Source organism: Bubalus bubalis, chromosome 18 (assembly GCF_019923935.1).
Source record: "Bubalus bubalis isolate 160015118507 breed Murrah chromosome 18, NDDB_SH_1, whole genome shotgun sequence".
Lineage (NCBI taxonomy): Eukaryota > Metazoa > Chordata > Mammalia > Artiodactyla > Bovidae > Bubalus > Bubalus bubalis.
This window is the reverse complement of record NC_059174.1, coordinates 37957780-37982102: the sequence shown is the minus strand read 5'-3', so window position 1 is coordinate 37982102 and position 24323 is coordinate 37957780. Positions and strand designations below refer to the sequence as shown.

General features: G+C 45.7%; 1 protein-coding gene and 1 long non-coding RNA gene across 10 annotated transcripts in view; one reads left to right on the top strand and one right to left on the bottom strand.

Moving 5' to 3' along the window:
• Positions 1-24323, top strand: part of LOC102400551 — a 187855-nt gene that overhangs the window by 151378 nt on the left and 12154 nt on the right. Inside the window, exons 3-5 of one of the 4 annotated variants that reach the window (XR_006546375.1) lie at positions 2666-2803; positions 16687-16788; positions 21417-21555. This is a non-coding gene — a long non-coding RNA (uncharacterized LOC102400551). Of the gene's footprint in view, positions 1-2665; positions 2804-4433; positions 4588-16686; positions 16789-21416; positions 21556-24323 lie in introns of those variants that run through there. The other 3 variants (XR_006546374.2, XR_006546376.2, XR_006546377.2) reach the window with 3 other exon arrangements.
• The window catches only part of ZFHX3 (zinc finger homeobox 3), a 288156-nt gene continuing 268525 nt past the window's right edge, over positions 4693-24323 (bottom strand). For 4 of the 6 annotated variants that reach the window (XM_044932121.2, XM_044932123.2, XM_044932120.2 and 1 more), the window contains 2 exons: positions 18467-23893; positions 8434-14369 (listed from right to left, as the gene is read on the bottom strand). In XM_044932121.2, coding sequence (XP_044788056.2) covers positions 12712-14369; positions 18467-23893 — 7085 coding nt within the window. In that variant the 3' untranslated portion in view covers positions 8434-12711. Of the gene's footprint in view, positions 8148-8433; positions 14370-16777; positions 16968-18466; positions 23894-24323 lie in introns of those variants that run through there. The other 2 variants (XM_044932122.2, XM_025268969.3) reach the window with 2 other exon arrangements.

The following is a 24323-nucleotide window of genomic DNA, read 5'->3' as shown; positions in this document are numbered from 1 at the left end:
AAATTGTTTTATCTTTGCCAAATGTAAAGAGGAAATCTTAAAAGCCATCAGGGAGAAAAGTAGCTTACAGAGTACATGTAATTTCACTGGGGTACATCTTAGTGTGGGGTTAGTTCGTTTATCTTTCTTGGTATGTCATGTGCACTTTCAATCTGACAATATTTTTCCATTCTGGAGAACGACCATATCATTGTATTACTGATTATCACTTATTATTGAATTAAATTCTGTTACTCTGTTTTTCACATACAGGATTTTGTTTTTTCTGGCCATACCATGTAGCATCTTAGTTCCCTGACCAGGGATCAAACCCTCCCCCTCTACATTAAGGGTTCAGAGTCTTAACCACTGGACCACCAGGCAAGTCCCATATATAAGATTTTTAATTAGATTATTTTCTTCAGTCATACTTAACCTGTTTCTGTTTCATAAAGAGTAGTCATTAATATCATAGGCCATTAGATTTTAAGTAAATCCATCTGATTATTAAGTTGTTAATTATCTTTGTAAATTTTATTTTTCATGTGATTGGGAATTTTAATTTTGGAGCTTATGTGAAAGGTTTCCACTCCCCCCCCCCCCCCAGCCCCCACCAAATCTTTATAGTCTATTATTCTTCTCTAGTGGCTTTGAAATTGCCTCTGCACTGGCCTTAATGACTTGGTAAAAGTTATCCATGAAACATTCTGGACCTGCTCCTTCTCCTGGGGAAAGGGAGAATATTTATTTGTATAGCTCTTTGATGGAAGACCCCCTGGAGAAGGGAACGGCAACCCACTCTAGTATTCTTGCCTGGAGAATTCCAAGGACAGAGGAGCCTGGTGGGCTATAGTCCATGGGGTCACAGAGAGCTGGACACGACTGAGGCAACTGAGCAAGCACTCATGGTTAGCTCTTTGATAACAAAATAGTCTTCAAAGTTAGAGGGGTGCCTTATATAGCTCAGCTCATTAAATGGAATTCTGGAAGTCTGCATTTCTTTTTTCTGTACTCAACTTCTTTCTGTTGCACTTATACATGAATGACACATGGAAATATCTGTACTAGTATGAGATTTTTACAGATAAAAAATCATAAAAAATATTCTATGCATCTTTTTTCTAATGAATCAACCAAAGAAACCAGGTAGCAAAAACTGAAAACAAATTTGAAACTTCATAATTATCTAACTCTATTAGGATTATATTCTGATTTTTTTCCCCAGGTTTGGGGTGAGGCCTAGCTTTCAAATATTCTATAAACATTTGCATTTACTTAAAAAAAAAAAAAAACCTTGTAACTCCTTTCAAACAACTGTTTAATACCACCCTTCAGTTTGGAGACAAAGATACAAAGGGTTTCAACTAGTACTTCCAAATTCCTAGACTGTTTTTTTAACTGCAATTATTTTCTCTCCTAGAAAAACCATTTGTCTAGTATAGTTTTTATCCTGTCCAACCTAATTTTTTTTAAAAAAATTGATTTCTATTTTCCATTTCTCTGTGCTGAAAAATGTCCCTCTCCCTTTACTTTGCAGGAAGTTTGGGAACTGAAAAAATTTTGAATTTTTCCATCCTCATTTTATAAAATTCTATTAATATCTGTACTCACTCATTTGAGACCTTGCCTCCCATGAAGATGAAGAATGAGGATGAAGATGAGGATGAATACCCTTTGCTTCATTCTTTAATTCATTTAGTTGGTCATTCAAATTGTAAATGTAGGATAGCAGGCCATCTACATTTATACCTACACAAACGCATGTGCTGCTGTGAGGGGTCAGAAAAGGGACTGGACAGATGTGATAACATAGATGTCATGGAGTGAATGACACTAGCTAAGCCTTTAAATATAGAGGGAAGAGTATAGGGTGTGCTTTGAAGGTGGACTGGTTAGTGGAGCAGATCTGCAGATCAGTATAGTGGGAAAAGTACCCTGAAACAAATCTTGAATTTTTAAAAGCAGGTAATGAGTTAACACTTGAAGCTTTTCATTTATCATGGATGTATTACTGTATTCCCAATTTAAGTAGGATCAAATTTCTGTCAAAACAGTAAACAAAAACATGATTTGACTTTAGCAAGAATGACTAGTGTCTGCTGAAGCCTGATTTTTATCATTCTTCTGTATTACTTAGTGCAATGAATTCATGTCAGAGTGCGAATCATACTTCCACATTAATGGATTTCCTTGAGCCACATTTGGTTAGCCTGAAAAATTATCTGTGTGAAGGATGTCATTGAAATGAAAGTGATTTTTTTTTCTAAGACTGGAAATAACTTTATGAATAGTGATAACCCTTATATCAAGGGGGAAGAGCAGAAATAGTGTTTCTACTGTCAGTCATACCTCTGCTCCATGGGCTGACTTACAACTTCAAAACCTAGGAAGTGGTTTTTCCACTCTCCATGGCATTATGGCAAGGTAAAAAGTGGCTACAATTATGCATTTACCTACCTTTCTTGTAACTCCCATCACATAATTAAGCAAAAGGATAAAGTAGTTGCAACCTTTGATTCTAAGAGTGAGTCAGCATCTATCATGTCCAGGGAAGTCTGTTGGGGAGATCAGACTCCTAAGTTAATTCAGACCTTTTGGGAAACTTCATAAACAAAGGTAACAACTTAGAAAGTTACACAGAACTCTTACACACTATCTAAAAACTAAACTTGACTTCTGCTTTCAGCTGAGATGGAGCAGTAGCAACCAGATGTACCTTTCCCAGCTGAAACAACTAAAAAGACAAAATAGATCAAAGAATGGTTCTTGAGACACCGGACATCACACAGTGAAGAACAGCGATCCCCGGGAGAGGAGAAACAAGGTAAGCCCTTTGATTATCTCACCTTACCACCTTAAGAGAGTTTCCAGCCTGCAACACAGGGTGAGGAACATAGGTGGAACCCAGCAGATGCCCTGAGCTGAGAGAAAGGGAAGTCTGGGGAAACCAAGGCAGCTAGAATTTGCAGGACAGAGTACCAGAGAAGCGAGCTCTGGAGATCTTCACTGGGTCCTCATTATGCATGCATGTTAGCAAACTACTTCAGGTTGGGAAAGAACCAGCTCAAAAGAGAGAAGAGCACCTGGTACACATACAGGGTGGGGAAAAGTTCATGGAACATTTGAGCAGAGATCTCAGAAGCATCCTTCTTCAGTAATGGGGAATAATTAGCCCTTGATTAGTGTTCTGGTCCTGCCCAACAAAACTTACATGTAAGATTTGAAGGGATCGGACTGGTTTGTTTTTCTGTAATAATTATTTGGCTCTGCCAGGTCTTAGTTGCAGCATGAGGATCATAGATCTTTGTTGCGGCATGTGGGATCTTTGGTTGTGGCGTGTAAACCTTTAGTTGCAGCATGTGGGATCTAGCTCTCTGATGGGGGATCCACCCTGGGCCCCTGCAATGGGAGTTTACAGTCTTAGACACTGGACCACCGGGAAGTCCCTCAAACTTGTTTTATATACCATAAGTGCATCCCAGAACAAACTGGAAGTTTATAGGAATATAAAAATATCCAGCACCCAACAAGGTAAAATTTACAACTGGTATCCAATCAAAGATTACTAGTCTTGTAAAGAGGCAAGAAAACACAATTCATAATGAGGAAAGTAATCAAACCAACTTAGAACTTACACACATCTTAGGATTAGCTGAGGATGATAGTAAAGCAATTATTGTTACTGATATGTTCAGAAGTTGAAGTTTAGATATGAAAGATCAAAAATGAAGCACATTTGTTCCCTGTAGGAGCCACCATAGAGGGGTGGGAAGCACACAGAGTAAAGAGTACCCTGCCCCCACACCTTGCCGATGAAAAAGTAACCTCCCCAGACCAGAGCCTCAGTAAGCTATGAGTTAACTTCAAATGACCTAATACATATATAATTGGAATCCCTGAAGGTGAAGGAGAGAAGGAGGGAAAGAGATGGAAAAAAGATTTGAAAAATGTTTGAAGAATTTCCAATTTTGACAAAAAGTAGTATTTCACAGATGCATGAAGCTCCCACAAATCCCACATAACTAAAACTACACCAAAGCACATCAGGACATGATGTGATGAAACCAGCGGTACAGAGAAAAATCTTCCCACTTAGCTGTCTCTTTTACACACGATAGTGTGTATATGTCAGTGCTACTCTCTCTCACTTCATCTCACCCTCTTCTTCCCCTCCTGTGTCCACAAGTCCATTCTCAACGTCTGTGTCTATTCCTGCCCTGTAGAGGGTTCATCTAGAGAAAAAAAAATACATTAAAAATAAGGATGGCAGCAGATTTCCTACTGGCAACAATTCAAATCAGGCAACAGTGGAACACCATCTTTACACTATTTGAAAGAAACAAATAAGTTCAACTGATTACAAATCAGACTTTGAAAACTACTCAAAAATCAAACTTAGAACCATATAACAAAGAAATCAAAGCAGATACTATATAATAGTGTCCTATCTACAGGCAGTATACCAAAGCTTCATTTATATGTTGTTATCCTCAAAGAATCCAACCAGTCCATTCTGAAGGAGATCAGCCCTGGGATTTCTTTGGAAGGAATGATGCTAAAGCTGAAACTCCAGTACTTCGGCCACCTCATGCGAAGAGTTGACTCATTGGAAAAGACTCTGATGCTGAGAGGGATTGGGGGGCAGGAGGAGAAGGGGACGACAGAGGATGAGATGGCTGGATGGCATCACTGACCCGATGGACATGAGTCTGAGTGAACTCCAGGAGTTGGTGATGGACAGGGAGGCCTGGCATGCTGCGATTCATGGGGTCGCAAAGAGTCAGACACGACTGAATGACTGATCTGATCTGATCTTCAAAGAAAAGGAAAAATGGCTCACCAGCCATCCACCATAGCCTTTACCAGCCCTCTCATACCAATATCAGCAATCTTATTTCCAATACCGTCACTGTTTCTGACTAAAAATGGAGAAAGTTCACAGAGCCATAGCCTCCTAAAACCTGTGTCCCCGAGTTCATATATGCAGAGGCTATCAAAGAAATAGCCTACTCAAGCCTTTTCTCTGTGTTAGTGTAGTTTTTACTCAGTTGTTCCCATGCCTCTTCCTGATGTTTATTTTGCTGGTTACTAGAATAATAGTATTTTTTTAAAGCTCTTTCAGTGTTTTGGGCTGGAAAGATCTTGCTGCATTCCTTTGGTGCTTTCCTTTTTCAGTTTTGTTTCATGTACAATTCATTTACCCTTACAATCTCATTTTAGATACTACTGCTCCCAACCTGTGTATTCAAACCACCTCAAAAAAGGCAATGGCAGTGGGCAAGTTGTGACAACCTATTCCTTTGCTTCTAGTCTGTCTCTGTAACAACCCCAGACATTTAAGCTGTTGACCCACCAGCATGGCGAGGCAGGAATGCCTATTCTGGCAAACAGAAGCCAATTATAAGCCATCCTTTTCTGTGACCACATTAATCACTAGAAGCTGGATATGGAGAGAATGACGCACAGACTCAGTACAGTCCTCCTGTACAACTCATGGGCAGAAACACCCTGAAGAGTCTCTGTGCCCTCTGAGATATGTACAGACAGGGACATATCAGCTGTAAACATTCATCAAGCAAAGGCTTGATGGGATTGCAGTCCCTCCACTCTTGAAGTAAAGCAAGAGTTAAGAGAGCTGTGATTCCAAGGGATCTACAGCAAATAAGTGGAGAGTTAATACTGACAATGATAGGAGCAACAGATACTCAGCACCAAGTATGCACCAGGCAGGGTTTGAAGCATTTTATGGATATTAACTTATCTAGTCTTCACAAGAAGCCTATGAAGCAGGTACCCTTATCCTCATATTAGGGAGTAAGTGATGCTGTCCAGGTCACGGTGGTGAAGCCCGTCAGACTGACTCCTGCTCTCTCAACCCCTCTCTCCGAACTGTGGAGGGAGGAGGAACACCGGACAGAGACTGAACACATGGTCAGTGCCTTCTCCCCTCACTCATTACTTCACCATCCTGAACACCTGGCATCGATGTCACCCACTTTGCCTTCTTTATAGATCATTTTGAAGAATAAGCAGGAAGTAATTTTGCAAACCTTCACAGTGTATTTTAAGTGCCATGCTAACAGAAAGGGTTACAGAGGGGGTCAAGAGGCAGTGATGATGCACCAGGGGGCTGTGCTGGAGGGCAAGGCAGTGTGAGTGTCCTAAGCAGCTTTCAGTGTTACAGAGACGGAGAGTGTCTGCCATTCTCATACGCTGGGCTTTGTTGTTTCTTAGCACTCATTTCTCAGGCCAGAGGATCTTGCCCCAAGAGTAAAACAGTTTATCTGAAAGCTTTCATTCTTATATTAGTACGAGATCCGTAAATTCGATTAAACAGCCTCTTTGTTCCATATAGATAAGAAATGAAACAGTCATAAAGGATAAAGAACAACTTTTTTGTATCTGGAATTTAAAAACTCCAGAAGATAGCTTGAGAGGAATCTAGGGTAATTGGCTAAGACATTTAAAAAACATATGCCTCTCTCTGAAAAAAAAAAAAAAAAAAAAGAAGAAGAAGAAGAAAGAAGAGAACAAAGAAGGAAGGAAGATACCCACCATCTTTGCTATGAAATAAAGGTAATGGAAAGCTTTGGCTACTTCAATGGCCCTGAGAGCACTAATTTTGCAATTTTTGCCAGAGCCTTGCTGGTCTGCACCCAGCAGTAATATACAGAGACTGAGCGGGCATGCCTGTCCTGTAATTAAGGATACAGAGCAGAGCAGCAGGTGCAAACTTCTCATCCTTCAGCTCAACTCTTAAACTGCTTGTGCTCTTGTAACTTAAACTCTAAACTTGTTAAAAGTGAGATTTGTAAGATCATTAGTCTATAACAGGAGCTAGGCACTACAGACATTTCTTTAAAGCAAAATTAGAAACAGCTACCCGACTAACACATATCAGCCATTCTAAGATGTTGCCATTTCACATTTTCTGGGGGAAAAATGTTAATGCCAAGTAGATTAATATCCACATGAGCATGATATTGAAGCCAGATTGGAAGACCTCTTTTCCCTTTTGTGTAAAACTTTTCTAGTAACAGGAGGAGTCCCTCCTTACCCAGCCCTCTCTTAATGTAATTTAGGTGCTTAGAGGTTTTTCTGATACAAAGGCCCTAACCATCACCAAGGTTTTGTCTTATTTTCTTATTAAAAATTTAAGAATTTGAATTGTAGTCACCTTCCTGCAAAGAGCTGAAGCAGCAAAAACCTCACTGCAAAACTAGTTCCATTTAAAACATTTCAGTGTGATCATGTCATATCTTAAAATAATTATAGCCTAGGAAGGCAAAGGTGGCTTTGGGTTTGAACAGTTTTTATCATGCTGTATGTACCTTTCTGTGGGGTCAGAAGAAAGATCAGTGACCTAACTGTGTGCCTGGAACACGTACTAAGATGGAAGCCACGTGCCTCTGCAGGAACACCCAGGAGAAAGTACAGTGCCTGGAGAAAAAGCAGGGTTTCCTAAGGGACAGTGACACTACCTGCTTGGCACAGAGGTTCCAGCTACCAGTGAGGGAACCAGCTTCTAGTGATGCCTGTACCCACTGTAGGATTCTTTGAGATGTTGAGTTAATAGGGTCACTGATGCTTCTTGAATGCCTGTGGTAGGAACTAAGAAAAAAGACTTGGTAGACAATGGCTGTCTGAGCCAATAGAAGCAGGTTTCATAGTTCAACTCCTGGTGTAGAAAAAAAACCCTTGTTGGCTGAGGACAGATGGTGCAAACCTTGCAAGAAGACAGCTCTTTTGCAGTGCCATCCAGGCCTACTGCTGGAGTTCTGTAACTTATTTATGGGCTTTGGCTATAAATTAGAGATGGGTGGAAGAGCCTTTGGGTCTGATCTTGGATGTAGTCCTTATTAATGAATTTCACACCTTTTCTGCTGGAAGGGAGGGTTTTTGATAAGAGGACGAAATTTCCTCTTGTATATAGGAATTACTAGTGCTATTGCTGTTTTGAAGACTGTTCTTATTTCAAATTCTACTCTAACAGAGTTTAAAAGCCCTTTGCTAGGAAAGGTAAATGTAGTCAATCATTCATTTAATTCAACTCACTTTTTGTATCCTTGCGTTGTAAACAGTGGATCTGATTCCCATTTCAGAGAAGTTAATCTTACCTTTTTCCTCGCTGTCAGCAAAACTTCCTTGCTTGTTGTTGTCCCAGGTACCTAAAATTTGCATATAAACCTGTGAATTAAAAGTATCAATGCTATTAGAACTCTCTGGGGCCAAATATCATCCAAGCTGTCAGGCTTACCCTTCTCAAGGAAATAAGCTAGTCAGTCAGCTCCATCACCAACACTTCCTGCACCTTCATAAGTGCCAGGAGAGACAAGGACACTCAGAAATATCAAAGAGCCGTGTGCCCTGGAGTAAGTGTCCTTGCTCACACAACCTCAGGATCAGCCATCCACCTCTCTCACACACACAAAATCTGGTGACAGAGACAAGAACTTTTGCTCATATTTTTTTAATGTATCACAATGAGCAGGAAACATACTTGATGAAATATTTTCAAAGGAGTATATTCAATTACCATCTACAATCAACTTAACTATGACAACAAAGTTTTTGTGACAAATTTTTTTCAGTTTGAAAGTTCCATGTGGTTCTGTTAGTCTCCATGTATTTTGGTACAGTTCGAGATCAGCATTGTTACAGTAACAAAAAAGCTAACAAGACTACATTATAGAAAAACACCAAGAACATCATTTTTGGTTTCACTTGCTCTATTTTTTTTTTGTTTTTTTGTTTTTTGTTTTTTTGTACATTGCAAAGGCTGCTCATATACCTCTTCACCTCAGGGTCACGTTCATGTATGCTTTCTTTCCTACCCAAACTTGCCCCCCTCCCCCCCGAAGGAAGTAAATAAACAAAAAAACTAGTCAAAGCTTTGTTTCACAGTGGGCAGTATCTCAGCGCCAACAACCAACCAACTCAACTTATGCTTCTATTTAAAATGTTTTAATTTAATTTATTATTTAAAAAAAATATATGTCCATGAACATCAAGTGCACTGGCTTGGGTCACTGCCTCTCTCTCCTGCAACTTCCTGCCATGCCTGATAAACTCAGGTTTAAACACATGCCGTCTGTTTTACTTTATTTTCAATTGTGTAAAACTTTGGCCACATTCATATCTTTAAATAGTTTTTAATTAAAAAAAAAAAACTTCCTAGATTTATTAAACTTTTCCGTGTGTGTGTGTTTCCTTCTTAAGTTTCTTTTTGGAGGATGGAAGAAATAACTCCCATTCTGTGGGCACATTTGGTGCTGTGACTGAATGGTGCCCAGCACCAACCCACACTGTGGAAAGTCAGAAAAAAACCAACCAACCAAAATATGAAGTGTTAATGGAGGTGAAGAACTAATTTTAAAAGTGAGTTGAGATATCCTATTCAGCTACCTACAGGAGTAAATTCTCTGAGTGAGACCAGTCTAAACAGTTGAGCATTGTAGTGAATTCATGCTTTGTAAATGATTCTGGTCACAGCCATGGTGGATGTCAGCCCACAAACATCAACTAGCTCATGTCTGACCTCTAAGCTTCACCATCACTGACTGCTTTGCTACTTCTGGGTTAATGTGGAGAATTATTATTTTTTCTTTCTGAATGAACATACACGTGGGTGGTACAGTTGTAGAGGAAAGCATTAAGCATGCAACCCACTCCAGGCTAAAACACTCACATAACCCCTCTGGGGAACACTGGTGGGCAGAAGCAGGCTTAGCCACTCTACCCAACCACCTTGCTGTTGCCAAACACACCCACAAGTCGAGGCATGGCATACCAAAACACTGACAGTCACTCTGCCTCACAGAGGGAGGATGGCATAGTAGCTCAAAAAAAAAACAAACAGACAAAAAAAAAAAAAAAAAAAGCCATTGGGGAGAAGGTGGCAAAATTACAAGGAAATGAACTTAAAGTTGAGGGGGGAGGAAAAGGGGTAGAAATTGCACTATTACCAAGCAGTTATCATATTTAAAAACAAAGTTTTCAGAAAAGACCTAGCAGAATTTGATAGGTAAAGCTAGTATTAAATTGTTAATTGGTATCACATAGAGAACCAAAAACAAAAACAATTTCCTTTTCTATATGATACAGACACAGAGTAACATACAACAGTTAAATGGCAAAAAATATATATATATTTCATAGAGTTACAAACAAGATAAAATAATGGAAAACAAAACTGTACAACTTCAAAATTTAAAAATGTTCATCTCAAACACAGGGAGAAATACAAGAATTCTTGTCAAACAGCTTGCTAAAACAGCAAATATTTTGCGTACTTGTTTTTGACACCTTATGCTACAACTGGATACTGGTATGAATAGTTAGATGGTATTCTTTAGTATTTCTACTTAAAAAATTAAAAAAGGAATTTGCACTGTGCATCAATCAGCCTAGTTAGAAATATATACAACAGTTCAGGATCTACTCTTTCATTAAACTAAAAACAAATTCATAAAAATAAAATAGTCCCGGCTAAAAAAGAAAAAGAGAAAAAAAGAAATCCATTTTCAGATCTTGGAATGCTCCAGTCTTTTTGCAAAGTCGATGAGTGGCTTCTGCACTGGGGAAAGAAGCCCAAAAGGTGACCAGATGGAACCTGCATTCACAGTCTTCAAAGTTCCCTTTTGAAACATAAGGAAGAGAATGAAAGGGAGAAGGACTTCAACTTTCGGGGTAAGGGGAGATTCTTTCGGTTGATGTTTGGCTATGAAAGTGAAACAGCAAAGCATCTATTTGTCTCCAAAATCTACGTTATAGCAGCACAAAGTTTTCCTTTCAAAGTTCAGACCGCTTTTTTTTGTAAGATGAGAAAGGGTGTATGTTGCGTTGTGTTGCGTGTTACAGGAATATGGATATTAACATAAACACAAGTGCCTCACACACGGTTCCTTTTTTGCTCTCTGTACGTACAAGTGCTATCTGCTTCTTTGTTGGCTGCGCTCTGGATCACTCACCGCTCAGACTGCCTAACACAAGGACAAAACTTTGAAGTGAAAAATGTGTCTTTTGGTATATGGAATTTCATTAACAGTTGCCTCTCTGCTTGCAGAAGAAGCACATAACAACCTGGGAATCTTTTGTTTTACTCTTTCTTTTATTAAACTAAGTCTTGTTTGTTTAAATCAGAAACAAATTCTCAAGTAACAAGAACCCTTTCCCTTTTTTCTGCCTCAGCAGTGAAAGGGTGTGTCTTTGGATTTTATTTAAAGCATGAAATTTCTTTTTCTGAGAGAGGAAAGAAAACAAAACAAAAACACAGAAACCAAACCCCTAACCAAAAACTTTTTTAGAAAAGAAAAGCACACAGCCCAATTACACAAACCGAAACGAATGCTTTAGTTTAGGAAAAGAATATTTGAAGCATCTACCAAACAAGGAGGGGGAAAATCGGGTGAAAAGAAAAACCAAAAGAAGGATAAATAAAAACTAAATGTACAAGGCTAACAGACGTAGATAACTAGAATTATATGCCTTTAAAAAGTTTCAACTCCCCAACCAAAAATAATCTGTGAGGATCCTAATGACCCCTAGAACCCTTTGAAATTCTTTCTTTAGTTTTATAAAATAATTTTGCAGCTACCTTCTAAGAAATGAAGGCAGCTACCTTAATGGGAGATTATAGGGTGGGAGGAGGAAAGAGAAAGTGGAATTAAGGGGCAAAGGGGAGAAAAGCTTAGGCGAATCAACGGATTGCAATCTATCTGCTAGGAATGAACAAGACAACATCAAATGAGGAGCTGTCAGCTGGACCATACAAAAAGCTAAATGTACACAAAAGGTTTTTTTTTTTTCCTTTTAAATCTACCATACTGCTTCAGTTCATTTCCAATGCAACAATCTACTCAACACCGAAAATGGTCATATCTATCATAAATACAGAAAGTCAGTTTTTAAAACTTATTTTTTTTTAAGCTACAAGTCCTCAACACTCTGTGTGGGTTTCTTTTTTTTTTTTCTCTCTGAAAGTGGGAGTGCTTAACTTTTCCCCTTGAAATTGGCTTCAGCAAAAAAGCTATCCTTAAAATCCCCAGAAAGCTAAAGCAGTTCACATTGTTTTTCTCAAATACTTTCTGCCCGTTTTTAAATTAACAAAACAAAAAATCTTTTCTGGAACGAAAATAAAAACAAACCAAAAAAAAAAAACAAAAACAAAAAATAATATATATAAAACAATGATTCTGAAAACAGAACAAAGTGTGAGCGATTGACCTGAGAATAAAAAGACATTACATTTCTTTTTTTCTTTTAGCAAGCCATTGGTATCTGAATGCTAAGATAGCAAGAAATTTTTTAAAACTGTAACCAGGTGGACTGCTTTCCCATACAGTGCATGCCGGGCTCCTCTGTGCTATCAACGTGGGGCGTTTATTGGAAAGGGGCAAATATACAAGGGGTTTAAGCTCCAAAGACATAGGGAGGCCCTGTGGACTTCTGTTTCCCAGACCAATAGTACCTTCAAAAGGACACAATGTAACAGGGATAAGGGTTTTTTTCTTTTTAATATTAAAAGAGAAAAAGAAAAGACAACAATGTAAAATCACCGGCATAGATAGGTATATGGGAAAACAACCCACGCTTTTTCTTTTTTTTCCTTTTTTTTTTTTTTTTTTTTTTTGGTTAGAAGCTTTGGAATTGCAGTTAGTCTATTTTTGAAATTGGTTTGTTATTAATTTTTTTTATTTAAATTCATTTGTGTGTATTGTTCATCTTCAAAGCTTACAATCTGAAGGTGTCCGTTCCTACACTGGTCAGACCACTGTCCTTGGGGCAGCTGGGGTCTTTGGGACCCTCCACCGGGCTCGCCGGTCCGTCGGACTTTTGGCTGAGATCCGTGTCAGACTCCTCCGAATAGTCGTCTGTTGGCATCGAGGGCTGAACCCCTGAGGTGCTGCATGAACTTGAGGTAACCGTTGAAGATGAGGAGAGAGGAGGAAAAGAAGGGGGCTTCGCGGCCGAAGCCCGGGAGACCACTTGCGGCCAAGACTTCCTGGAGGCGTGGGGGGAAGCGGAGGACGAGGAGGGGGCGGCGGCCGACGGGGGAGGGGGGCTGTCGTTTGAGTGAGCGGCAGACTGCGAGGTAGATGCGGTGCTAGGATCGGGGAAGCAGGCAGAGTGAGGTAATAAACTAGGGTGCTCTTTGGCGTTTCTTGCTGCTCTCGTGATTGTTCTGTGTTTGTGCAAGGCCGACTCGAGATGTTGACTCAGAGCTTCCTCCCCACACAGCGCGCTCTCGCACGCCAGGCAGTGGTACGAGCCGCCACCGCCGCCGCCGCCGCTGCCACCGCCGCCGCCGCCCGTGGGGACGTGAAGCACCATCTCTTGCAGGTTCACCACAGACTGGCCGAAGAAGCAGAGGGACTTCAGGTGGCTCCTCGCCGCCTCCTCGTCACCGAAGCCCGCCTGGCACTTGCGGCAGACCAACTTGTACTGCACCTTTGGAACAATGAAGGGGTCGGAGAGGGAGTCCGCACTTTTGCTTTCTGCTTCTGGCTCTTCGGGGGGTTTCGGCAGGAGGGGGGACACCTCACGGGGTGCGTTTTTCTGCTCTTCTGGTTTGGGGGATTCTTTGGCAGGGTCTTTGTCTGGGGAAGCAGCCCCCGGGGGGACTGGGGTTTGGCTTGCTTTGGGCTGCTGCTGCTGCACTTTTTGCTGCTGCTGCTGTAGTTGCCGTTGCTGCTGCTGCTGGAGGGCCTCCTGCAGACTCTGCTGGTATTGCTGGTACTGCTGCAGCAGGGAGCCCGGGGACAGCCCCATCAGGGCCTGCGATAGCGCAGGGCTGTAGGGGAACAGGCCTTCCATGCCATACATCGGCTGCAGGTACCCGCTCTGCAGGGCGCCGGGGATCTGGGGGGCGTAGTAAGGAGAGAAGCCTGGTACAAAGTAAGGGAGGAACTGGCTCGTGAGCAATGCCGTGGGGTCTGAAGTCAAGGCCGCCTGCAGGGCCTGCAGCTGCGCGGGGTCCACCGCATACTCCATGGCGGGCAGTGGCGCTGAGAGTGTGGCTGCGGCCACCGTGGGGGCCTCTCCTTTCTCCTTCTTGGGGACAGGCAGGGGTTCCCCTTTCCCTTTGTGTGCCTTCTCCTTCTCCTTGACCTTCTCACCATCTTTGTCCTTGCGCTGCTGAGGCTGCTGCTGCGGCGGGAGCTGTGGTGCAGGTGGTGGCTGGGCTGCTGGCGGCGGCGGCTGCACCTGTGGCTGCTGCTGCTGGGGTTGGGGGGCTGGCTGAGGGGCCATCGCCATGGTGGCTTGTGCTGGGGTTGGGGAGCTCAGCGATGCTGAGGACGGTTTATTTGGTAATCCAGATGTGGGGAGGCCAGGGGAAGGAACTGTTGTGCTGGGCAGACCCATCAAGTTCGGTTTAGGAGACGTTAAAGCTGAAAGGAATGGAGACAGAAGTCATATGTCAGTCTGGGTGGCGAGGCTGAAGCTTGGGAGGTTTTGCTCAGGAGGTTTCATCTGTGTCACTGGCACAGGGTCTAAGAGCTCAGAGCTTGAACTTAAAGGATCCTCTCTGTTGATTTAACGTTTTCAGCAGAGCTTTCTCAGCAGGCCCAGGGTTGGCCAACCTGTATTTTAAACCGGACCCCACCCTGGGTTAACTCCCATACTGTCCCTATTAGCGAAACAACTCCTAACACCTTCCTGCCCAGTGTGCCATACCCATCCCACTGGGTCATATTTTCTTTGCCACGCTCCCAGCTACCATTCACTCTGTTGTTTAGCTGCTAAGTTGTGTCTGATTCTTTGCAACCCCATGGACTGTAGCCCACCAAGTTCCTTTGTTCATGGGATTTCCCAGGCCAGAATACTGGAGTGGGTTGCCATTTCCTTATCCAGGGGATCTTCCAGACCCAGGGATCGAACCTGCGTCTCCTGCATTGGCAGGCAGATTCTTTATGACTGAGCCACCAGGGAAGCCTTTCCATTCACTCTACCCAAGGCAATTAGTCTGGAGGCCCTCAGACTAGCTGTTGCCAGCTGGGACCCATTTGAACCAATGGCATTCAACAAAATCCCTGTAGAAGTAATACAGTACGTACAGTATGGAGAAGAGAACAAAAGCAAGGAACCCAGTTAGGCACCAAGACCACATGAATAAACACAACAGGCTCTACACATGTGCCTCTGACCTCCACTGATGCCACTGAATGGACATGTTAGGAGGCAGAGAGAGGAGGAGGGCGGGGAAGAAATGAAAACAATCCATCCATTCAAGGTAAACAGAGCCACTGCTTTGACTCAGCTGGCCTGCTTTAACAAATCTGTTGAAAAATATGACCATCTAGGAGTAGGACTCTGGAGTCCAGTGGAAAAATGAGCATTTTCTTCTCCTGCCCCTACTTGGTTGACAGGAAGGTTTGGAAACCAGACACAGAATGAGGGAAAAGCAATGTCAGAAATGGAACAACCCAAAGTGCTGGCACCAGCAGTTCCTGACACATCACAACCTAGGCTCCACTGCTTATGGGTGGCAGGCCATGGCACTAGGCCCATGTAGGGTAGAGCTGCATTCTCAGTCACACTCAGGCCTAATCTACCACACCTGCAAAGCCTTCATCAGGCCCAGAGATTGCCATCCTCCCTGACCCTTAGTCATCTCCTGGTTTGACTCTTCTGTTCCAGGGTGATGGAAGGCTGCTGCTGGTTCATGTAGACTAGCGAAGTGCTGGAGGACAGCACTGACCGCATCCCAGACACTAGACAGCAGGCATCCCTTCTCTTCATCCGGACCACCTTCAGCAAGAAAGTTGGGGCGGGGGGGGGTTCCAAAGAAGTCACTGTCTTCATGAGAGTAAACATTCCCCAAGGCCAGACCCAGGTGAAGACAATGTTGATTTCTGGCTCCAGTGGTATACAGTTCCCTGGGCTATCACACTGCATTAAAAACCCTCAAATTTCAGGTGAGGAGAACAAGGTTGCCTCCAGTTACCACGCAGAAAAAAACATGCATTAACTTCGGGACAGGGAGGAGGATGCTTCCCTCAGCATCACATGACATCATTAACTGACACTTCTAAAATTACAGAAAGGGACAGCTGAGATTAAGTCATCCAGTTTCCTGAATGCAGTTAAGGGACCAAAATCAGAGGAAAAGATGTGTCTCACTAGAAAAACCCAGTAAAGGTTAGTTAGTTAAGGTAGCACAAATAAGGCAGGGACAGACCAGATAATGAATTTCACACTTGGGACATGGCTCTGTCTACTTCGAGGCAACACGCTTGCTCTAGGTTTTAGGTTGGAGCTGCAGCCAGAGCCAGGTGCTCAGCAGGGCAGAGAAGAAATGCCTCCTGATTGCCCTGTCCCTATGGCATCAGGCTCCCAGAGAAGAACTGACAAGACAAAAGAGATTCAATTTTAAGGAACATGTACTGAACCTCTGCTAATTACCAGGCTCTGCACTAGGCATGTTCACTCAGTAAAGTAGCTCAGCACATTCTCACAATAATCCTGTGGCTTTTCTCATCTGTAAGGTCAGAACCAAACAAGCCACTTCACCCCCCTGAGGCTGAGTCATGCACTCCTGGAGTGGCTGAGTCCACTCCTGACGCGGTGTGGACTATGGCTGACACGTCTGCCATGTGATGCTTGGAACCTCGGCTTTCCACAGTAGATGGGTGTGGGGAAGAAATGGAAGGTCATGGAAGGAGCTTACCATTGGGCCTGACATACTCCTTTCTTTCCTAATTCCAGATGCAGTACTCCTGGGAGCTGTGGTTCAGTCGGTGGTGGTAACTGGGGCATGCCTGGCTGCCTTGAATGATTAAGAGCATATCTTCCTACCTGGAGTCCACTGTAAGTGATCAGAACCTGAGGAGCACTAAGCATATACCCGTTGACTGACTGGCTCCTACTGGGTGCTGTGGAAGGAGTACAGTACATAGCACTGGGAGCCTGGAGGCCTGGGCGGGAGCTCTGGCTCCTGCCCTAGCTTGCTGAATGGTCTTGACCTCTCTGGGCCTCAGTTTTCTCATCTGTAAAACAAGGGGAACAGATCAGACATTCTAATTCTTTCTCATTACTATGAAATGTTGGGCCTTCCCAAGCCCCTCTGCCAAGGTCCCAGGCTGCGGGAGTAGTTCAGTACTCAGCCACTTCCCATCGCCTGTTTCCTGGTGACTCTATCTAGCTGACTCTTAGCATCCTGTGACACTACTTGTCAACCCAGGTAAGCAGCGACTTCTACCTCTGAATGCTTTCTTCTCTTAGGATAAGAAAGTGGGATCAGGAATGAGGTAGCTTCATGTCCTGTAAAACCACTGCCAAAATTATAAACTTGGATTTAATTCAACCAGAAAGCAGGGCCGCTCTGGGAAGCAGCTGAACCACTAGAGCCCCTGGGAACTGGGACATTTTGAAGGAGGCACACTGAGGGGCTCTGCTTTGGTGAATGTGCACTGGTCAATACAGGCTGTGGGGGACTTACTAACTCATGCTAAGCCTCACAGGATCCTAGAGGTGAGGGTCCTATTTAGGAAAGACAGCTGGATCCAGAGAAGACAGGTGAGGAATGAGGAGGAGGAGGAATAAGAGAGGCACACAGGAAGAACTGTGGAACTCCCTATGAGGTAGAAAAATGAGTACCAAGTATGTGACTCTGCATTAGAAAGGGAAATGGGCAGAAGGAAATGAAGAGGTGATTGAACACCCCTAAAAATAAACATTTTCAGTTCAGACGACTATAAAACACATCATAATTCAGAACCACGTTGCCCGATTCAAGTTCCTGGTCAATGCATTCCAGTATAGAGGTAGTCTAATTAGAAACTAGAGGGCGGTCCAGTGGTTAAGACTCCATGCTTCCACTGCAGGGCGTGTGGGTTCAGTCCCTAGACAGGGAACTACGATCCCACATGCCACATGGTGCAGCCAAAACCCCAAACTAACACACCACTGTGTTTCTGACTCAAAGGGAACCCCAGGAGTAAGCCTCCACCTTGTGAGAGCTACTTCCTGGTAGCATCTCTCCTGCCAGAGCAGGTCTCTGAAACAGGAGGCAGGACCTCAGGGGACAGCAAACAGTTTATTTAAACTCTCTTGAATCTGTTTCCAGAGGGCACAACCCAGAATTAGCTAGGATGTTCAAATGTTTTATATTTTCAATAGATTTCTAGATGCGATCTGCATTTCCACAAAAACTGAATGGAAGGGTCCATAATGGAAACTGCTGTCTCAAAAACACCCCAGGATCTAGTACACCAGAACCCTCCAGTTCATGCCCACAGCATACACCCTGGTCTGTGCTGAACACCAGGCAGGAGTATGGTTTCAGGAGATCATTCGAACTCCAGGGTCCCCATTCTTGGAAGTGGAAGGGTCATGTACATCACAGCTCTAGGGCGACTCAATGGAAGGGACCTGAAATTCTGTTGCAGTTAGAGAACTAGGAATGTGGAGCCTCCCACCTGCCCAGCACTCAGGTTTTGTGTGGTGGCTCTTTACTACTGGGAGAATCATTGAGAGCAGAACCCACCTGTGTTGGATGGAGTGAAGCCTGGAAGGGAGGGGCTGTTGAGGCCGGGGAGCAACACAGGAGGAATGCCCTGGAGCGCCGGGTATGCTGTAGGAAGGTTGAGAGCCTGCAGAGGGGCGTTGTCGAACATCCCTTGCTGCTGAGCTGCTAGTCCAAGGACCTCATTGGCCTTTTTAATCCGGTCCAGCTCTTGTTGAGCCATCAGCTGACGTACAGTGGCTGGGTCAAAGTATTCTTTCTCCTTGTCCAGCTGGCTTCCAATGGTGTCTTTAACTTTGGAGATATGCTGTTGGGAAAAGATATGGTCACGTACAGACAGCCGAGCGCTGTACTTGATGCCACACAAAGTGCACTCTGTTTTGGGTCCCTCGTAACTCGTTTGGTTTATACCAAAATGCTTGGCCATGCTTAACTTGGACTTCTTTTCTTTTGCCCGGGCGTTCTGGAACCAGACCTGAACAACTCTCTTTGGCAGTCCAATGTCATTGCCCAGGACTTCACACTCCAGCATGGTGGGTGTCCGGTAGTCATTGAAGCATGACTTGAGGACCTTCAGCTGCAGATTGGTCATTTGAGTGCGAAAACGTTTCTGCCCGGGCCGATCCCCACTGTCTCCAGATTTGCCTGCTGACCCGCTCACACCAGGGCTTGGAGAGCAGGGGTCTGCAAGGCTTGAGGTTTCACTGTAGTCCACGGTACCTTCATTGTCATATTCCTTGCTGTAAAAGCTGGGAGCTGGGCTGACCAGGCCAGATGACAACCGATCTTCATACTCAGACATTGCCATCATGGCCGCTTTGGTCAACCCTTCACTGGGCGCAGAGGAGGATTTGGTTTCAGTTGCTATTCCCGTCGCACTATCATTATCTGCATTGCCCTCGTCTCCAGTAGTGGTATCTGTGATCGCTGTGTTGACTGAGGAACAGTCATCGTTGTCCAGCTTAGTCTGGTCAAAGTTTAGATTAACTGAGGACATGGAGGGGCTTTCAAAATCTTCCATGCCTTCCACCTTGATGGAAGAAGGGCTCAGAAGAGTCCTGGGAGACAACTCCATGGTTTTGCTCACAGGTGAGAGGGGAACACCTTGGCCATCACTGCTGCTTGGGGGTAGGTGGGAAAAGCTAGTTCCATCAAAAATATCTCCCTTCATCTGCAGTCCCCCATCACAGTCTAAGAGCATTGCAGACAGAGTTAGGTTGTAGCCAGCTCTCTTGGCTTCATGCCAATGACGGGACCGGATATGAGCCTCCAGGGCCGTCTTGGCTTTGAAGAGTGCTCTGCAGAAAGGGCACCTCCTGTGGGCCTGCGCTGGGCCCACCGCCCGGAACTGTCCTTTCCTTTCCCGGGCCCGGGTGTTCTGAAACCAGACTTGGACTACACGTTTCTTCAAGCCCACCTCATGCGCGATGTGATCCAACATCTTTCGAGTTGGATTGGAGTCCAAGAGATACTTTTGGTAGAGAATTTCTAGCTGTTCTGGTGTGATAGTTGTCCTCAGACGCTTGTCTCTCTGAGGTTCTTCTCCCCCTGTCCCACTGTCATTTTCTCCAGGGCTTGCACTGGCCTTTTCCTCCAGCTTCCTCTTCAGAGTGTTCATCGTGGAGGTGGGAGTTGAAGGGGAAGTGGCTGAGCTTGCAGGAATCTGAGGTATGGCCCCAGAGAGCAGCTGGCTTGCCAGCAGTGGGTTACTAGGGTCAAACAGCATGAAAGGCATATCCAGTGACCTGTCCAAGAACTGGGGGTGGATGAACTGGTTCTGTGCACTCAGGAAGTGAAGCTGCTGATGCTCCTGCCAGTGCTCAAATGATGGGAAGGCCAACTTGCACTGATCACACTGGTAGGGGATTAGCTGAGGAGGTAGGTTGGCCAGCGGCTGAGGAGTTGACGTATGGAGGGGCTTGAGGGGTAGGTGGGAGAGCTGGGAGGGGCTGGGGCTTGACTGGGGCAAGGGGCACTGAGGTGGGGGCGCTTGTGGAGGAGGCTGCGTCGGTACCGGTGCGGGGGACGTCAGCTGTGGGAGCTTCTGCTGGGCAGTGCTCATCTTCTGTTCGGGCTGGTCTTGCTGCTGCAGCTCTGCCTTTGGTTGTCCTTGCTTATCTTGGGTTTGGTTCGGCTGTGCACTGGGAGGTTCAGCCTGCTTTGGTTTTTCATCACTCACCTCTGGTTTTGCACTGAAGGTGGCCAGCTCATCGGCCTCTGATGGAAGCTGCAAGAACGCAGAGGATGCTGTACTGGCTGCAGGTGCTGGGGTGCTGTAAGCCTGGGAGGGCATTGGGGTGCTGCAGGAGGAACTGGTGGGTGTCAGAATTTCCATGGCATCCATGGAGTCCTCATTCTGGCTGTCATCCTGCCCTTCCTCATCTTCATCCTTGTAACACAGCTTCTTCTGGTGCTTGATGAGATCAAAGATGCGCTGGAACACCAGGCTGCATTTCTTGCACTGGTAGTTCAAGTTGCTCGTTCGAATATACCTATCATTTGTAAGCTCACGCCGCTCTCCGTCTTTGCCCTCTCCCTGATTCTCATAATTTTTCCTGGCCTTCTGTCGGGCGTTTTGAAACCAGACCACTATGACTCGGGTTGGAAGGTTCAGTAAATTAGAGAGTTGCTCAAATTCATCGTCCTTTGGGTAAGCGTTGGCATCAAAGAAGTCCTGCAGGACCCTCAGCTGATAGTCGGTAAACCTTGTTCTCGAAGACCTCTTGCTCCCCCAGTACTCCTGCTTCTGAGGTTCTGGCGAAGGGGGCCGAGAGTCAATCTTGAGTTCCTCCAGGCTGGTGATGGGAGGATTGCTGAAGTTGTAAGGGGAGTCCTTGTTCCGCTGCCGCTCTTTGAAGAGCGTGTTTCTGAACCAGTGCTTGATCACTTTCTGGGGCAACCCGGACTTGTCTGCCATCTCTTTGATCTGCTCTTCACTGGGGGAGTTGTTAATGTCAAAATACTGCCGCAGGACTCGGAGCTGGTCATCCGTGATCCTGGTACGAGGCCGCTTATTCTGCTGCTGGAGCAGACTTGGATTGAGCTGATGCTGGTACAGCTGGGCCAGGTCCGCGGGCAGAGGCTCCACGGGTCCAAGCTGAGGGGGCAGCTGAGCCGGCAATGTCTGCAGCGGCATCGTCTGCATCATGAGTGGCGAGAAGATGGGCAGCTCCATGGGCATGGAGAGCTGGGTGAGTGGCACGGACGGCTGGGCCGGGGCAATCGTAGGTGAAGTGATGGGTGGGGCCGACGTGGGGATGGCTGGGGTGGATGCTGGCTGGGGCGGCGCTGCTGGCAGCGGGGGTGGAGGCGGGGGTGGCGGCTCAGGGGTCTGAGGCCTCAGGGGGTACAGCTTGTCGTAGTGCTCACGGTACTGTTTGGCAAATCTCTCTAGCTGTTTAAATGGAAAGTAATTTTGATGAACGTGCTCTTGATGACTCTTTAAAATCAAGATGTTAGAAAACAGCTTGCCGCAGGAGTCACACTCGAGCTTCTCTGGGTTCTCGCCCTGCTCCATCTTCCCATTCTTCTTCTGCACCTTCTGCTTGTTCTCGTTGTACTGGATGACCAGCTCAAAACCAAAGTTCTCCAGCAAGGCCTTGGTAGCATTCCCTCTGGCATCCGAGGCAATGCGTGGAGGGAGCATGGAGGGCTCAGAACTAACCCCCGGGGCCAGTTCTTTCTTCTCTTTGGCCTTCAAGGCATCGGGCAGTGATTCCTTTGGTCCCGAGTTGATCTCTCCCCCCTCAGCACCATCCCTCTCTCTCTGGCTTTCTTTCTCCTTCTCTTTGATGACCAGTTTGTTTTTCTTTTCAGTGTGCTGGCTGGGCTGTAGGAGAGCAGGGTGACTCTGGGGCACAGGGAGCTGGCTCTGCTGCTGCTGCTGCAGCATCTGCTGGTGGCCCTGCTGTGGGATCTGAACCTGGGCCTTCAGGTCTTCCAGCAGGCCTGGGCCCGTCCCGGTCAGCGTTAGAGCCCCACTGGTCACCGGCAAGCTCACCTCCGGGTTGAGCTGGAATTCGGCACTGGGGATGTAGAAGGGGAAGAGAAGATGCTGCTGTTGCTGCAGCTGGAGCAGGGTCTCGGTGGTCATGGGGAAGTGAGGCAGAAGGGTGGGGTTGAACAGCTGGGACTGGATCAGAGCTGCCTGCTGCTGCAGCTCCTGCTGCAGATGAGCTTGAACTTGGGCCTGGGCCTGGGCCAGTGTCTGTGCTTGTTGTTGTTGTTGTTGCTGCTGCTGCTGCTGCTGCCTGGATGCAATCATGTCTGCCAGCTTCTTCCGGTTGGCTTCCTTGGGCTCTGCAGGGGATGCAATGTTGGCACTGATGGGATTCCCCAGGGGTGGCATTCCTACACTTTCAGCGGGCACTTGACTCAATAAGCTGGAGCTCGCAGCGATGCCAGCACTGCTCGGGTTGGTGGTGGTAAAGGTGTTACTGCCACTGGTGCTCACAGGACTCGGGGTGGAGGAGCTCAAGGGGGCTGTGCTGCTGCCCCCAGTGCCATTGCTGCTGCTGCTAGCAGCCTCCAGCTTGGCTGCCCGGGCCTTGGTCTGATGCAGCACAGAGCGCATATGGATCTCCAGGGTGGAACTCTGGCTGTAGGCCACGTTGCAAGTGTTGCACTTAAAAGGTTTGTTGTCAGGGCTGCTGGTGGGTTCTGGCTGACCGGTGGCCGACTCTTGAAGGGCTCTCTTTAACTTGTGTAGGTGGGAGACAGAATTGTAGTGCACGAGCAGGATGTTCTTTTGAGTGAAAGATTCCTTGCAGACGGTGCACTTGTAAGGGCGAGAAGGGTCCAGGAATTTTTCCATGGTGAAGTTGGGGCCTTTGCGGAAAGGTAGGGCTCTCTTTGGCTCAGAGCCCGAGTCCTCTTGTACCGACCCAGAGTCACTGCCCGTCGGGCTCTGTTTATCCTCCAAGTCACTCTCTTCCTCCTTGTCTTCCTCCACAATTATGGTGTGGTCCTCGGCCAGGGTGGGGTCCCCCATTGCCAGGAGGTCCCCATTGGCCAGAAGGCCACCATAAAGCTGCTGGATGTCGGCCTCACTCAACTCCAGGTGGCTTGTCTCAAGGTGTTTTTTCAGAGCCTGGAAAGTTCGGAAGCTGCGCTGGCAAAGACAGCACATGGTGGCAGCTCTGATCACGTGGTACTGAGAGTGGAGCTGCAGCTTCTCCACCGTCTTGAAAGCCAGACTGCACTGGTTGCAGCGGTACTTGTACACATGGCGATCTGACACTGGCAGCTGAGGCCTCTTGGCGTGAACCTCATTGAAGTGTGTCTGGAGGGTGGCGGAAGTTTTGAAAACCTGGTTGCACCCCTTCTTCCAGCACAGGAAGCCTGAGTCTTCTCTCACAGAGCCCGAGTCCACAGGAGAAGGTTTCAAATCTCCACTGTGTTCTGTGCTCGCAGAGGGTAAGATGTTCTTTCCCAGATCCTCTGAGGTTTCTGTAAAGAAAATAGAAATCAAGCCCAATGATAAAGAGGGCTTCGAGCTGCCTACCTAACAGGGCCTCGTGATCACAGAATCTGATGATGAGGGAAATACCCAACCTGCAGACACACACTCTCCATGGAGCCCCACCCGCCCAGAGAGCACATGCTATACGAGCAGACACACAGGAAGAAAAGGAAATACAGAGAGTCTCAACTCTTAGTAGGCCTATACCATCACACAGATCTGTCTTTTAAACAATATTCGTTTCAGTTTCTCAAGAAATTAAAGGATACCCCTTTTACATGGATCTAAACTGTAGAATATGTGATTTAGTGCCCTGCTAAGATGTGGGGCATTTGTAAGGACTGCTGTCCGTTGTAACAAATTTTGGATATATTTCTTCGGCATTAAATTTCCTGTTACAGTGTGACTTCTGACTGT